The sequence below is a fragment of the Protomyctophum bolini genome (genome assembly GCF_963924005.1).
Source record: "Protomyctophum bolini genome assembly, chromosome: 16".
NCBI lineage: Eukaryota > Metazoa > Chordata > Actinopteri > Myctophiformes > Myctophidae > Protomyctophum > Protomyctophum bolini.
Window position 1 is genome coordinate 10,764,832 of NC_137877.1, and position 13,494 is coordinate 10,778,325.

General features: G+C 42.0%; 1 protein-coding gene across 3 annotated transcripts in view; it reads right to left on the reverse strand.

Annotated features, from left to right (window-relative positions):
* Window positions 1-1,214: 1,214 nt before the first annotated feature.
* Window positions 1,215-13,494, reverse strand: part of ankrd44 (ankyrin repeat domain 44) — a 42,070-nt gene continuing 29,790 nt past the window's right edge. For 2 of the 3 annotated variants that reach the window (XM_080785007.1, XM_080785006.1), the window contains exons 22-28: window positions 12,974-13,061; window positions 11,523-11,606; window positions 10,544-10,689; window positions 10,273-10,355; window positions 10,051-10,133; window positions 8,942-9,033; window positions 1,215-7,399 (exon numbers count right to left, since the gene is read on the reverse strand). In XM_080785007.1, the coding sequence (XP_080641133.1) occupies window positions 7,140-7,399; window positions 8,942-9,033; window positions 10,051-10,133; window positions 10,273-10,355; window positions 10,544-10,689; window positions 11,523-11,606; window positions 12,974-13,061 (836 nt within the window). In that variant the 3' untranslated portion in view covers window positions 1,215-7,139. The remainder of the gene's footprint in view (window positions 7,400-8,941; window positions 9,034-10,050; window positions 10,134-10,272; window positions 10,356-10,543; window positions 10,690-11,522; window positions 11,607-12,973; window positions 13,062-13,494) is intronic. The other variant, XM_080785008.1, reaches the window with a different exon arrangement.

Genomic DNA, 13,494 nt, shown 5'->3' on the forward strand with positions numbered 1-13,494 from the left:
GGTTTGTGTTAAAAATGACATGCTTTTATTACAATAAGGCAAAAGCTAGAGCATGGTTATTAAAGACCAAACTCTGAGCGTCATCAGGACCACTGACCATATTATGTTCTGCTGGGCTACCATTACAATTTACTGTAAGTCTGGATATCCAAATGTTAATATATATATATATGCTATATATTTGTGTATCACAATAATATGGCAAATTTTATATTGAAAGGAGAACCATTATTTTATTTTATGTGTGTGTGTGTGTGTGTGTGTGTGTGTGTGTGTGTGTGTGTGTGTGTGTGTGTGTGACATGACATGGCAGTGTTACAGTGAAATTGGTGACCTGACAAAATATGTGATCATCTTGTGGACTTCTTGTCTTTGACACATGGCCTAAATACCACTAGGTAACTTCAGACGGACGGACGGAGTGCAAAACATACTCTGCGGCTTTGCCCATGCCTTTGGCCTGGTGGAGACAATGACATAGTTACTGACTGTAGGCCTACTGTATAGCAGCCTCATAGTCATAGTGCGTTCTCAGTGTGACAAACCAGTCTTGTTATAAGAATTGGTCACCAAATGATGAATACTTGAACTTATGAGGTGTGTGCATAATTTAACCACATGGCCACAGATGACCCCTGATCTGATGGTGCCTCAGGCCGGGTTGCCTACCACCACCAGAGCCCACAAACGTATGCAGTCACAGCCACTTGGAATGGGATCTGAAATCTAACTCATACTTCTTGATTACATGACCTGATTATGTATCAGTTTCAGTGTTTGATAAAATATGGACTAGTAGCAAAATGTTTTTCGAAGAAAATACAAAATGGCAGAAAATGTAATCTACATATATGATATTGGTTAGATTTTGTGTGCATGTCAGTGGTATTGAACACCCTTTACTTTACATCCATGTTGTTTCGAAAATATTGAACGAATGAAAAGTAGTAAACGCTTTGGACACTCTTAACTCCATTGGGTCCTCAATGTCTGCTAAAGCAACCAACTCCACCCCCCCTCCCTTATGCAAGTAATTGACAATATAAAGTCACACCAACTTTGAGGCATAGTATTGCTTTGTTTTCAAAATATAAGGATTTATTTCAAATTTCCTGAAAAAGGAACATCTTGGGAGTTTAGATGGTTTCTTCCCGACAGCGATATGTAATGTGGTCAAGTAGGCTTAGGTTAATCAAAAAATACCACCACAGCAGTAAATTAAAACAGATCATCTTTATAATTTTACAATTCATATAAAACAAAGAGTCGCTGGCAAACAGCCCTCAGAATCTCATTACTGCATTAGGAACTGGTATGAAAATCAGACACAATAGCGATTGTCACAACTGGTGAAGCTCATTCTTTTCTCTCATTCTGTTCACTTATAGTTGAACGTAATACTGACTTAACCGTGGCAGACCTTTAGCATAATGTAAATTCATAGTCCATTGCACAACGGTATCGTGTGCCAAAAATAGCCAATCTAAAAGCTCACGGCACGTTTTGGAAAGCGTTGAGCTGCTAATGTTTTTGTTTTGTGACACCGTTGTACAACAAAGTATAAATCAGGCTTAAGAGACAGGCAGGCTAACACTGCTTCATAAACAGGGTGTGTGCTTATCAGGCTCAAACTGAACCTATATTTTGTTGCATGGTGGTGTTGCTGAAAATCAGCTTGCTTAAGTTATTGTATCGTCTGTCAGGTGGAAACTTTCAGTAGCCTATTTCAAATTCAAGAATTGCAGATCTGCTATTTTTGTTACTTTTGGGTGACGCTGTAGGGCATTCATTTATGAAAAAACACAAATGTGAATATGGAGATAAGGTTTCTGCCCTGAAAAACGTTACCATGGCGAGCGACACCGTCATGTGCTGAATCATAACAGGCTTTAGGATAATCTCCATTCCGAGGTTTGAATGCGAAACTAATAATTTACAACCTTATTTTCTCAAAAATATAAATGGAAAGACCCTGTGGAAATACATGCTTGTTATTCATGGGTTTCATTGTTTCCAATGGGGTGAAATGGAGGTGTCCCTGATAGCCTCTCTGGTGGACATCTGTACAGACAATGCTGTGCTTTACAACAGTATATATATATACAAAAGCAGTTCAACTTCATATCTTCAAGATAATGTTACACACTCACACACACACATGGACATACACTCATAAGCACACTCATCCTTTAGGAGTAACATTGGTAGGGGATACTTTGTTTTTGCATCCATTTTACAGGTCAGCTGAATGGTTCCCCCGCTTGGAGCGAGCGCCTCACATTATAGACAACTTAAAACACAATAAGAATAGTAGCATCCACTACTGTGAAAATAAATGTACAAATTAAAAATGAATAGACATACAGAACAAGGCACTGGACAAGTCCGAGACACTGTCATTTAGGCGTTGTTCAGACTATACAGGCAAATCCAATTTCTTTCTCAAATACGAACTTTTGGACTGATTGATCACACTGCAACTTGGAAATGATCAGGTCAGACTTTTGTATTGAGATATAACGACATAGGTGTGAGTAATGTTGACCTTATACTTTGTTGTACGACTGTGTGCTCACCAAAGCACCAAATCTGATTTGCACCACATTCCTATGTGTTTTTGTTTGATGTGATTCCAATCTAGATGGGACAAAAATTGGATTTGGGCTGCCAGTGAGAACATAGCCATGGCTGGTAGGTGAACAAACAGCAGTGGAAGGATGGATAGAAGGCGAAAAAAGGACAAGAGAAAAGTGGTCAAGGCCCTGTGTTATTTTACATTTAAGTGCTGGCAGTATACTAGACGTACCTTCGCGTCATAATTAATAAATAATACCATGCTGCAATTTGGAGACAGCTCCCATTTGGACCATCTAGTAACCTCGGAAAGCACAGAAATTTGGTTCCCGTTTCACTTCTCTGCGTGTTAAAATGGAGTTTCTGTGATTTGAAAGAACTATCCAGGAAGCTGAAAATGACAATTGTAAGCTTTTTTCCTCACATCACTTATCAGCACTGCTTTGAAAAACAGCATCAGCGTAAGCCGTGACAGGACCCATTCGCATTTTTACTAGGTGTTCTTTCTGGTCAATATTTCTACTAAAAACACTGGCATTGGTATCAGACACGTTTCGGCCATAGTTGGCCTTCATCAGGTGACAGAAAGTAATCAATGACGGTCACAACGAGAAGGTGCACATGGTGGGGTAAGCCCACTGGTATGTTCTTGCAGACAGACAACTATACAGAGGAGGACCCGCCATGTGTGCAACGTCTTATTCCTCGCAATCCCAAATTAAGGCAGCCTCAGGCTTGTGTCCAACAGAAGATGGTAAAGGACAGCAATGCATGTTGTGGCCTCCCTTGCATCATTTTAATTAAATTATGATTAATGTATAATATTTTAGTCCAACAGGCTAAGGAGGATGTCACAGAAATTCCCCCAGTCTGCATCTAATAGTGGTAGTAACTCTGTTGATGAACAAGAGAACACAATGGTCTAGGACACAGACATGGAGCTGACTGCATCTGACACCATTACAATACACACTGTAGAACCTGGCTCAAAGAAAAATGATAGTGGGGAATTCTAGAAAGCAAATAAAACTTTGACAGATCAAGGTGGTATCTGTGCGGCGAGGAACCCTGAAACACAGAGTAAGCCCACTGGTATGTTCTTGCAGACAGACAATACAGAGGAGGTCCAGCCATGTGTGCAACGTCTTATTCCTCGCAATCCCAAATTAAGGCAGCCTCAGGCTTGTGTCCAACGGAAGATGGTAAAGGACAGCAATGCATGTTGTGGCCTCCCTTGCATCGTTTTAATTAAATTATGATTAATGTATAATATTTTAGTCCAACAGGCTAAGGAGGATGTCACAGAAATTCCCCCAGTCTGCATCTAATAGTGGTAGTAACTCTGTTGATGAACAAGAGAACACAATGGTCTAGGACACAGACATGGAGCTGACTGCATCTGACACCATTACAATACACACTGTAGAACCTGGCTCAAAGAAAAATGATAGTGGGGAATTCTAGAAAGCAAATAAAACTTTGACAGATCAAGGTGGTATCTGTGCGGCGAGGAACCCTGAAACACAGAGTAAGCCCACTGGTATGTTCTTGCAGACAGACAATACAGAGGAGGTCCAGCCATGTGTGCAACGTCTTATTCCTCGCAATCCCAAATTAAGGCAGCCTCAGGCTTGTGTCCAACGGAAGATGGTAAAGGACAGCAATGCATGTTGTGGCCTCCCTTGCATCGTTTTAATTAAATTATGATTAATGTATAATATTTTAGTCCAACAGGCTAAGGAGGATGTCACAGAAATTCCCCCAGTCTGCATCTAATAGTGGTAGTAACTCTGTTGATGAACAAGAGAACACAATGGTCTAGGACACAGACATGGAGCTGACTGCATCTGACACCATTACAATACACACTGTAGAACCTGGCTCAAAGAAAAATGATAGTGGGGAATTCTAGAAAGCAAATAAAACTTTGACAGATCAAGGTGGTATCTGTGCGGCGAGGAACCCTGAAACACAGAGTAAGCCCACTGGTATGTTCTTGCAGACAGACAATACAGAGGAGGTCCAGCCATGTGTGCAACGTCTTATTCCTCGCAATCCCAAATTAAGGCAGCCTCAGGCTTGTGTCCAACGGAAGATGGTAAAGGACAGCAATGCATGTTGTGGCCTCCCTTGCATCGTTTTAATTAAATTATGATTAATGTATAATATTTTAGTCCAACAGGCTAAGGAGGATGTCACAGAAATTCCCCCAGTCTGCATCTAATAGTGGTAGTAACTCTGTTGATGAACAAGAGAACACAATGGTCCAGGACACAGACATGGAGCTGACTGCATCTGACACCATTACAATACACACTGTAGAACCTGGCTCAAAGAAAAATGATACAGTGGGGAATTCTGGAAAGCAAATAAAACTTTGACATATCAATGCATGTTGTGGAAATGAGAAATCTCTGCCATCTCAAATCTCCCAAACATCGTCATACCCGTGCTGGATGTCATGGACCCAGTCACAAAGAGCTCCAGAGCCAAAGAAAGTGCGAAATACAGACTTATCAGAGAGAGAGAGAGAGAGAGATTCCAGAGGACTCTGTCTGGTACGCTGATTCCCAGTAGAGAAGCAGTGCTTGAAGTGCCTGGTGTAATTCCAGCTGAAGCATTTCCAGGTGTGGTAACATACTGTATGCTACATGTGTTCTATTTAATACGTCTTTCTATTCTGTACATAGTTAGACCTTCAGATAAAAAAAAAGGTTTTTAGATTGGCAATATCTACAATCTGGTCTTTTTGTTTGATTGATTTGTGATTTATGTTTTGTATTATTACAAAAGGGGAACTATGACGTACCGTACTATATAATTATATATTTGTATTATTATAGTATACCATACATTATATACATTATGTAATATATAAGTATAGTAAACCATATATATTATTAGTAGACCATTATTAGTAAACCACAACACATATTATGTACTATATAAGTATAGTAAACCATATCATATATATTATACCATTATTATTTTTATTATTATTATTAACTACAAATATTAGTATATATATGAATGTGTAGATGAATGTATACATCTATCTAAGGACAACATGAATGTATGCACTGTGATACATAGATGTCCCATCGGTCTGCTACACGTGCACAAATGGACTCCAGGGGTAGGGACCGACAAGCCTATGGATACTCCCTAGCCCTTTTTCGGATAGGACAGGACATGAGCTACGGAAAAAAAAACTATACATAGCAAACTATGTGTGCTATGTATGAACTGTATGTCCTTCTTCCGAAAATAAAACTGAACTGAACTGAAAACAGTTGAGTTCATCCTGTGTCTTGGCAGAGAGAACATTAAAATCAATAACTAACACCACTACGGCCAGAGAGCTCATTCAAGAAGTGGATGCAGAGAAGACGGCAAGGAGACCACAAGGAAGAGGATGGCGATGTCCCATGATGACTTTTTGCCACCTGATGAAGGCCAACTATGGCCGAAACGTTGTGTCTAATACCAATGCCAGTGTTTTAAAATAAATTAAGCGCTGTGGAGCAGAGCTGTGTGCAGACTTGTCTCTTTTAAACTCTATCTACCTATTGTCCAGCACCAGCGAGGGACTGGATGTGCACAACCCACCTGTTTTTAAACAATTCACAATGGAGCTATAGGCTCATTTCAAATGTGAGCTTCAGAGAAAAAATTAATAGTTGTGCTAAAAGCCTAAAATCAGTGGGCAGTCATTGCAAGAGTTAAGTACCATTGTAAAAAATATACAAATACCCAGCCATAGAATGGTGCCTACAGTACTTATTAAGTATTTAGGTGTGTGAGTCAATATTTGGTACATCAACTAAACTAAAATCATATAAAAAGGTTAAGATTATGCTTAGCTTTCAGAATGGTCCTCGTCACTCATGTACAAACAGTTAAAGTGGCTTTTTAAGACCGACAAGTCTCCGAGGCTAGTTTCCAAGCCACATAGAGAGAGTACCGAGGTTGGTTTGGATTTAAGCACCCGTGAGTGGACAGAATGATGATACAAGTTCAACACAAGCATGCAGACCCAAACTGTAACTGGCCCAGATTGAAATCTTTCAACACTCTAGCACGCATCCAGGGAGCAAATAATTCGGTCGCATTTAACGTCCAGTGAAGTGCAGCCGCTCCGTTCATTATTTCATTGACAAGGGCACTAGGCGAGAGAGTGGGAGAGAACTCTAGTCCTCCGACCTGGTGTAGGGTTGAGGTCCTGTACATGTTCCCCTACATGGTGAAGTGAGCTCTAAGGGCAAAGAGCCAGAGCAAACATCTGGCCCGCGTCCCAAACAATGTCTCAAAACCTTCGGCCTTAAAGTGTGCACTTACTTACTGCTCTTCGAGCCCTGGAATGATGCAAAAAATTGAATACTTAGTGAAACCTAAGCCACTTCCCTCAGGACATTCCTTTCTTCTATGCCGCCTAGAATATGCAAGGAGTGGGGACAAATTAAATAAGTCAAGTGCACGCTTTGAGGTAGGAGGACAGACAGCGTGGGACAGTGCACACCGGGGGACTCGGGAAGAGCAGGAGACGAGAAAGTTGAGAAGGGGTGTCAGAAGGTTTCGGAGTCTTCAGAGTCGTTCTCTGTGGTTCCCTCGCTGGAGGGCCCGGAGGGGTTCTTGGGGCTGCGCTGCCCCCGGGGGCCGATGCCGGGGCCCTTGCCCCCCTGGCGGGGTAGCTGCCTCAGGAGGGAGCCTGGGGAAGGAGCCCCTGAGCTGCAAGGGGAGCAGAAAGGCATCATGGTAGCCAGAATGAGAGCCAGACAGTCAGCCACCTCCCTGCTGGGAGCGCAAGCCAGAGCAGGGGTCAGACCTGAGAGAGAGAGACAGACAGACGGACAAAAGACCCAGAGAGAGAGAGAGAGAGAGGGGGGGGGGGTGTGGGAGGTACAGGTACAGTATGGAAGGGGAGGATGGCGCAATGGAGGATGGACATGGATGGGGGGGGCAGACATGGAACATGGAGGAAGCAGGGAAGGCGAGGCAGGAAACAGGAAGTTGAGCAGAAGACAAGAGTAGGGGACACAAAGGAGGGATGAAGCAGCATTCCATTAGTCTAAAGCCAGCCATACAACACGGTACACAAACAGACATGGCGACAACAAGCTTACACAGGCACAAACTAGGACGCACCTGATTTAATCATCCCCGACAAATAAGAGACTAATGCAAAACAATAAGCTACATATAATATAGTCCATATTTACTGAGCACATACAGTATAGCAAATTGCTGAGGTCAATTCCATCAACACCCAAACAAAGTAGAATTTGATGTATGTGGAGAATTCCATTCTCATTTGATACTACAGGGCAGTGGTTCCCAACCAGAGAGGCCCCCTCTGGTGGTATGCAGAGGAATCTCAGGGGGGGGGAGAAAAACGTGGAGTGAAATATTAATTAAATTAAATATTATACAACAGGTAGTTCTGAACAAAGCAATCCGATTGGTTGAAATAGATTTTCCAGTTTGGTGAAATGAGCCTGAAAGCACACCTAGCCGTTAGCAGAAGATTTAAGAACAGCTTGATGACAAACATAATGATCAGCTGTGCTGATCAGATGGAGCCACGGAGGTTCGGCACGGCAGAGCAGCAGGGTTGCAGGTGCAGTAGCGGCTAAGCAGCTAACGCTTGCATGGGAAGTTCACATTAAAACATAGTGGCTAAATCTGAAAAATTATGAATTTCTATTAAATATAAATGAGACTGAGACAACAGTAAAATGTGTGGAATTAATTGAGTTTGGGAAAAGTTGTCTGGCAAACAGCCATGGGTCTGGACTGGACTGACTGAGTAACAGGACTAGTATAGTACTGAACCCTACATTGCCTCCAATGAGTCAGTCGGTGCTAGCTCGCCACCGTTGGTGTGTGAATGTGGGAATTGAGGACGCTGGCGTTGACTGTTCGCCGCTTCACCTCCCAATGTATGAATGAATTAACCATTGTAAAGGGCTTTGAGCACTTGGAAAAGCGCTATAAAAATGCAATTCATTATTATTATTATTAGTTGAGTAACAGGACTTATATAGTTGTCTCTGTAAAGCCCCTATGTATTTTCAACATAACACTCTCAAAAATCCACCATGAGGGTAGGTCTACGCTACTGTTATTTTAACATCAGTCATCATGGTGGGACTTGGAGAGACAAATCTCTTCCGAGGTGCTGTAAAAAGGTTGAGAACCACTGCTATAGGGTCAAGTTTGTGATGGAATGGAGCCCCGGGTTCAAAAGAGAAAAACACTGCATGCCAACCATGCTTGAAGCAGCAGCAGCTTAAGAGTTTTTGACTCCCAGCATTCCTGGAAAGGCCGCTAGACCACAGCGGATGGTTCCAGACCGGGACAGACATACCGTTCTCATCCAGCGTCTGGACACTCGCCCCTCTGGCCAGAAGCTCCTTGACAGCCTGCTTCAAGCCGCTCCGGGCTGCCAGATGGAGGGGACTGATAGGGCCAAAGTGGAGAATGGGAACATTGACAGAAAGCATAAGAGAGACTAGACGCAGTTAATCAAACCAATTGATTTGATCGATTATAAAAAAAGTAATCAGTTTCACCTTAACAAATAAACGATTTTGGGTGGAAAATCTTTGTGTTCATTTGCACAAAGATTATTCTATGAACACATTCATACATTCCGGAAATCTAGGCTTGGTGAGGCAACTTGGACTCTCTCAACTTACTTTTGCTTGCTTGCAAAGTTCACATCATCACATGCTTGGAGTCTAACCCCATTCTGGCATCCCTATTTTGAGCATGCCATTATTGGCGATTTTTTTTTCCTTCAACCAAGGTTCATTTAGGTTGTTATTAGAGAAAGAAAAAGATGAGTGTTATTTTCTTTCTTGCCGCTTTCTTTCGTTTTAGCGATTTTAGCTATTTTTGACAGGGGGGCGGGGGGGGCATTTGCACATGGGGCTAAATATGTTTTATAGCAATCGTCATAAAAAAATAATATATAGCGATTTCTTTTTTAATAATTTACTACAGTCCTACTAGACCCCATAAAATTACATCTGGCCACAAAAGATCAATGGATCTATTGAATGTGAAATGTGAATTGAAATTGAGCCTACGACACACAATGTGTCATCGCCCTCGTAACCCCCTTCGCATTCAGTAGATCCTGTGATCTTTTGTGGCTAGATGTAATTTCCTGGGGTGTAGTACTGTAGGACTATAGTAAATAATAACATAAGGAAATCGCCGTAAAATAGCGTCAAAAAAAATAAATAATTAACCAGCTAAAATCGCAAAAAAAACGAAAGAAAGCGGGAAATGAAAAAAAATGAACACTCATCTTTTACTTTCTCCAATAACAATCTTTTACTTTCTCTAATAACCTAAAACCCAAAGTTGTCCTTTAAGTGGTTATTTATACTACTTTTGCACCCACTCTTAGTCCATACAGGAGCATCAACTGAACACCTATGGCTTCATCAGTTTAGTTTAGACACTCACGTCTGCAATGCTGCGTTTGTGGCATTGATGAGGGCAGCGTCGGACAGTTTCTCCAAGATCAACAAAACACAGTCCTCCTTTCCCTAAACATAGAACGATTGTGAGGTTACAGTCACTGCATGAGGTTGTACAATTTACTAGAAATTACAAAAAAGTAAACTACTAACTAGTCATGGAGAATAATGCACAATGAGAGCAGAGCCCCCTCGTGTGGACACTCACATTACTGCAGGCCAAGTGCAGGGCCGTGTTGCCGTCTTTGTCAGTCAGACAAAGGTTGGCATTTGCAGTGGTCAACAGCACCTCTGGACAAGACAAAAGAGTTCCATATTAGCTGTAGAGAACACACACACACACACACACACACACACACACACAGAGCAAAACTCACACATTCCCAACTGTGAGTGACTGAATTAGTCATATCTTTACTGGAACACACAGCCTTTGACCCTCGTGAGAGCATCAGCCGAGTAAAGAATGCATTGTGTACCGAGTGCCCTGACTCCACCCTTCTCTGCTGCCATCATCAGCGCGGTGCGCCCCGATTGGTCCACCGCATCAACAGGTGCATCATGGGAAAGTAGTAGCTGGACACAGTCCACGTGACCTGAGAACGCTGCCGCATGGAGAGGAGTCCTACAAGACGAACACAGATGAATCACTTTAAGCTTATTGTGAACAGGTCATTGTAGGCGAAAGTTTTTTTTATATTTTTATTGCACAACAAAGCAAATGGCAACCTTTTCTGGATAAGGGCCAACTTGAAAATCTCAAAAGCTTTCACTGCCCACAAAAAATAATGACACAATCAAATGTGTTCCGGTCTGGACAAATGGAACTAACATAGATAATATTGCTTATCGTTATCAAGGTTTTGAAGAAAAAATAACTAGACTTTAAAAAATATATATGTTATATTATCATAAAGATTTTAGTGTTTTGCCAATAAGCGCTCCACCTCAGAAATCCATCTCCCAGGGGTCTAGCACATTGTAACGTGGATAGGCTCCCGTGTTCTCGGGCCAATACAGACAATAAGCCTCTCAACAAGTAGAATGTTAGTGCCAAGTACGAATGACTCTTTAAGTGATTAAACTGAAACAATACAAGAAAATGATGACATATGTCATATTTGTCAGGTGAAACAAGCGCCGTCTCCGTTCTCTCCCTCCCATATTATTATTATTATTATTATTATTTTTGTAACGTGTATGTTTCTGTGTCACAACCTCCTGGCCGTTGTTTGCGTTAAGTTTCCAATGTTCTTTTCCTGCTGTCCATGCAGTTAGCTCATAACATTAGCAGCTGTTGTCACTTCGAGCTGCAGTCTTAGAGTGGCCGCGGTGCGCTAATATTGTATTAGTAGGAGGCGCTTTCCCAGGGAGCGCTCACATCTACTGGCCTGTTGTACAGTACGTCAGGTTTCACATGACAAAAAAGGTTCAGTGCAAAATGAAGTCTTACAGTACCTGTCCTTTGCATCCTTGCAGCTAGCGATGTCGGATCCCATAGCCTCCAACAGCAGAGATGCACAGGGCTCATGGTCATTCACCCTAAAGGATGGGCCAAAACAGATGTTGCTCAAATCACTCTATTTGTATCCATGGTGGCTAAATTGCTGCCTGTCAAATGCCATGTAATAATTGGGTTTGGCAGGCAAGATTGTCTACTTCAGTGCCAAGACTGTCCACTTTGGCAGATAACCAGACAAATTTGTTCAATACATCCTCTCTTATGTTTGATGGCTATATGGGTCATTGGGGGCTTATTGTTTTGTAGGACAATATACTCATATGCTGACTACTAAAGAAAGGGTGTTCTGTACAGAGGATTCACCATGGAGGAACAGTGAATCCATGTCATCAGTCTGCCAATGCCAGGCTAGTAGACGTCCACGTCTCCTCTGATAGACATGGAAATGTGCTGTACCATTTATAAAATGGTTACCAAGCATGTCTATTGACAGAAAGGTTCTCAACATCACATGAGACTGAAAATAAGAACTAGAACTGCACTCTGTCGAGTGCCTACTTGCGCTTTGCACACAAGTAGGCCATAAATGACCTACTAGTGCGCAAGCAAAGCGCACAAGTACTGTCAACCGCTACGAACTTTCAAATCTCTGGCTCGCAATGGTGACGTAATAAAGATAGGTTTCAGATTACATATATACATGTATGTATTATGTAAATTGTATTATGTATATGTAATTTGTAAGTTGATTAGTAGTATACTGTGATTACTTAGGTCGTTTGATGCGTATGTCCGTAGCTGCGTATGACGTAATGAAGATATGTACCAATGCCAGCGTATAACTGGCTTTCGATGGTGACGTAATAATGATATGTTTCAGTGTCAGGTGGATTCAAGAAAATGCCTCTATGTATACATGTATATCGTATGTAATTGTAAATTGATTAGCAGTATACTGTGGTTACTTGGGTCGTTTGATGTGTATGTCCGTAGCTGCGTATGACGTAATGAAGATATGTACCAATGCCAGTGCATAACTGGCTCTCGTAGTAATAGTGATATGTTTCAGTGTCGGGTGGATTAAAGGTAATGTATACATGTATGTAATCTGAAACCAATACCATATCAAGCACAAATTAATCATTACGTCATACGCAGCCGTGGACATACGCATCGGAGCACCGGACAAACAACATTACTTGCACGCTCTGCTTGAACAAGTAATTATAAAGCACTCCACCACCTGCTCACTAGCTAAAAGACATAGTTATGCTTTATGGAATAGTTATTACAAATGTAGTTATGCCTTGTGGAAATTAAAAGCACAGCTGGACCCGGCCTTAAATTAATCACGGCTGAAATTACCCATTGCATTTGTTCATATTTCTAGCCATTAATATCAAATAATAATCTACTGACGATCCACCATATTTAAAACAGGACTTACACAGCACAGTGCAGGGGAGTGAAAGGGTTCCCTTCGATACAGCGACAACCTTTCTGCTCCAGCAGGATCTCCACACAGCCCTCGTGACCTGGTGCGCGCGCGCACACACACACACACACACACACACACACACACACACACACACACACACACACACACAGTCAGTGGCGGCGGTAATGTCCCATATGCGAGATGGACAGCCCAGCAAGACAAAACAAGACATTCATTCAGACAGACAAACCCTTAATTATGTGTTAGATATATAGTATAGGCTGCAAAATCCCAAGTGTCAATTTAAACCAACATTCATTAAGAACGCATTCACCGCCATTATCCCTAACCTCAGTTTGGAAAGTCTGGCCACCTGGCAATCCTGTTAAGGCCCACGTACCTCTCTCAAAGCTGAAGGCTAACCCAGTCACAGTTAAGACTACTAGGATGTGCACAGGCAGACCTACAAGGCCACCCGGAGGCCACAGACATGAATGAAGAGGCCACAGACAATATCCATGACTACGCAG